The sequence below is a fragment of the Cynara cardunculus genome, unplaced genomic scaffold (assembly GCF_001531365.2).
Source record: "Cynara cardunculus var. scolymus isolate 2C unplaced genomic scaffold, CcrdV1 Un_Scaffold_2885, whole genome shotgun sequence".
In the NCBI taxonomy this organism is placed as follows: domain Eukaryota; kingdom Viridiplantae; phylum Streptophyta; class Magnoliopsida; order Asterales; family Asteraceae; genus Cynara; species Cynara cardunculus.
This window is the reverse complement of record NW_020201261.1, coordinates 8099-9503: the sequence shown is the minus strand read 5'-3', so window position 1 is coordinate 9503 and position 1405 is coordinate 8099. Positions and strand designations below refer to the sequence as shown.

The window sequence follows — 1405 nt, the reverse complement described above, 5'->3', positions numbered from 1 at the left end:
CAAAACAAAAAAACAAATGATGTTTCTAGCCGTATCGGTTGAGTAGCAATGATTAATTAAAACCATAGACAATACAGACGAAAAAGAAATCTCGTAATTTTCTATCGTGTCAATAACAGCAATCTGCCTGTTACCCATGACTAGGTCCAGCTCCACTCATCTCAACTTCCTACTTCTTTTTAGTCAATACACATCAGTACATATGTGAGTACCACATCCTGTATCCAATACCCAAGAATTAGAAGCAGAAGTATTAGGGAGTTCAATCATATACATACTTGAAGTAGCTGCTCCATTAGCTTTGAGCTTTTTAAGCTCCTCCAAATATTTAGGACATTAACGCCTCCAATGTCCTACCTCCTTGCAGTGAAAGCATACATCATTCTCAGGAGTCTCTGATTGAGGTATACCAGATTGGGCTTTCCCTTTGCCGGACTTATGATTGGGGTTGGGCTGAACAGCCTTTTCTTTTCCCTTGCCTTTTACAAGGGCGACCTTGTTCTTCTTTATACCTCCCTCCCTGCTGGCCAGTACTGGAGCAACGGGCTTTGACTTGCCCCTGTTAGACTTTGTAGTCTTAAGCATGCCATGGAGCTCCATAATGGTTTTCTCCAAGTTGTTCATATTGAAGTTCAAAATGAACGGTTTGCCGCAGTTCGCAAAATTAGTTTTAACAAGGCTAAGATCCATATTTCACTCCCAGCTACGATGGGTTCGCCACATATCGCAACTATTAGTTATTTAGGTAGGTAACCATTTTACCAATTCCATCTATATGAAATTCTTAGATCCTTACGGGATATATTGACATCCCTATGTCAATTGGAATGTCTAATCCCTTCCCTGCTTATCCTGTCTCGTGACACGTTTGTCGTGGATCACAAGTTCATATTGTAAATCAACCATACTAAGACACATGACATCCGGCCCAAGACTTTCGGTATCGCGAACGTCTCAAATATCATTTCTAAAGTCTAACCGACGCGTTAGCTTTAGACCTTCCCCACGCCAAAATACTATTAGTTCATATACGTGTCTTAAATGGGTAGCGTGTGATTTATGTTAAAAAAATGGGGTTTGTTTTGTTAGTTACAACATTTTTAACCGTTTTATTTTAGCAAATTTCGTTTTAATCATTTTAAAACTATATTGTTAAACTCATTTCATTAATTTGCCAAAATACACTTGCAAGTTTTTTTAACTCTTAAAAGGTTTGTTGTGTTTCAAATTATTAAAAAGAATTATCTAGCTTGCTCTACCTAGATAACATACAAAAATAAGAAACACAACCATAAGCAAGTAACGGTAACTGTTAGCATCAAATTGATCCTAATAATTATCTCAAAAAGTTTTATTAAGCAATCGGGGCTAAGAATGGAACATCTGAAGATGTTGTTGTGCCAAA

At 37.4% G+C, this 1405-nt stretch overlaps 1 protein-coding gene across 1 annotated transcript; it reads right to left on the bottom strand.

The window, feature by feature from the left end:
* Positions 1–336: 336 nt before the first annotated feature.
* On the bottom strand, positions 337–690 carry LOC112503340. The gene has a single exon (XM_025107398.1). The coding sequence runs from the start codon at positions 688–690 to the stop codon at positions 337–339; it is 354 nt and encodes a 117-aa protein (XP_024963166.1).
* Positions 691–1405: the final 715 nt, after the last annotated feature.

Excerpts from the sequence above, each read along its gene's own strand:
- LOC112503340 (XM_025107398.1), bottom strand. The coding sequence starts at position 690 with ATGGATCTTAGCCTTGTTAAAACTAATTTTGCGAACTGCGGCAAACCG.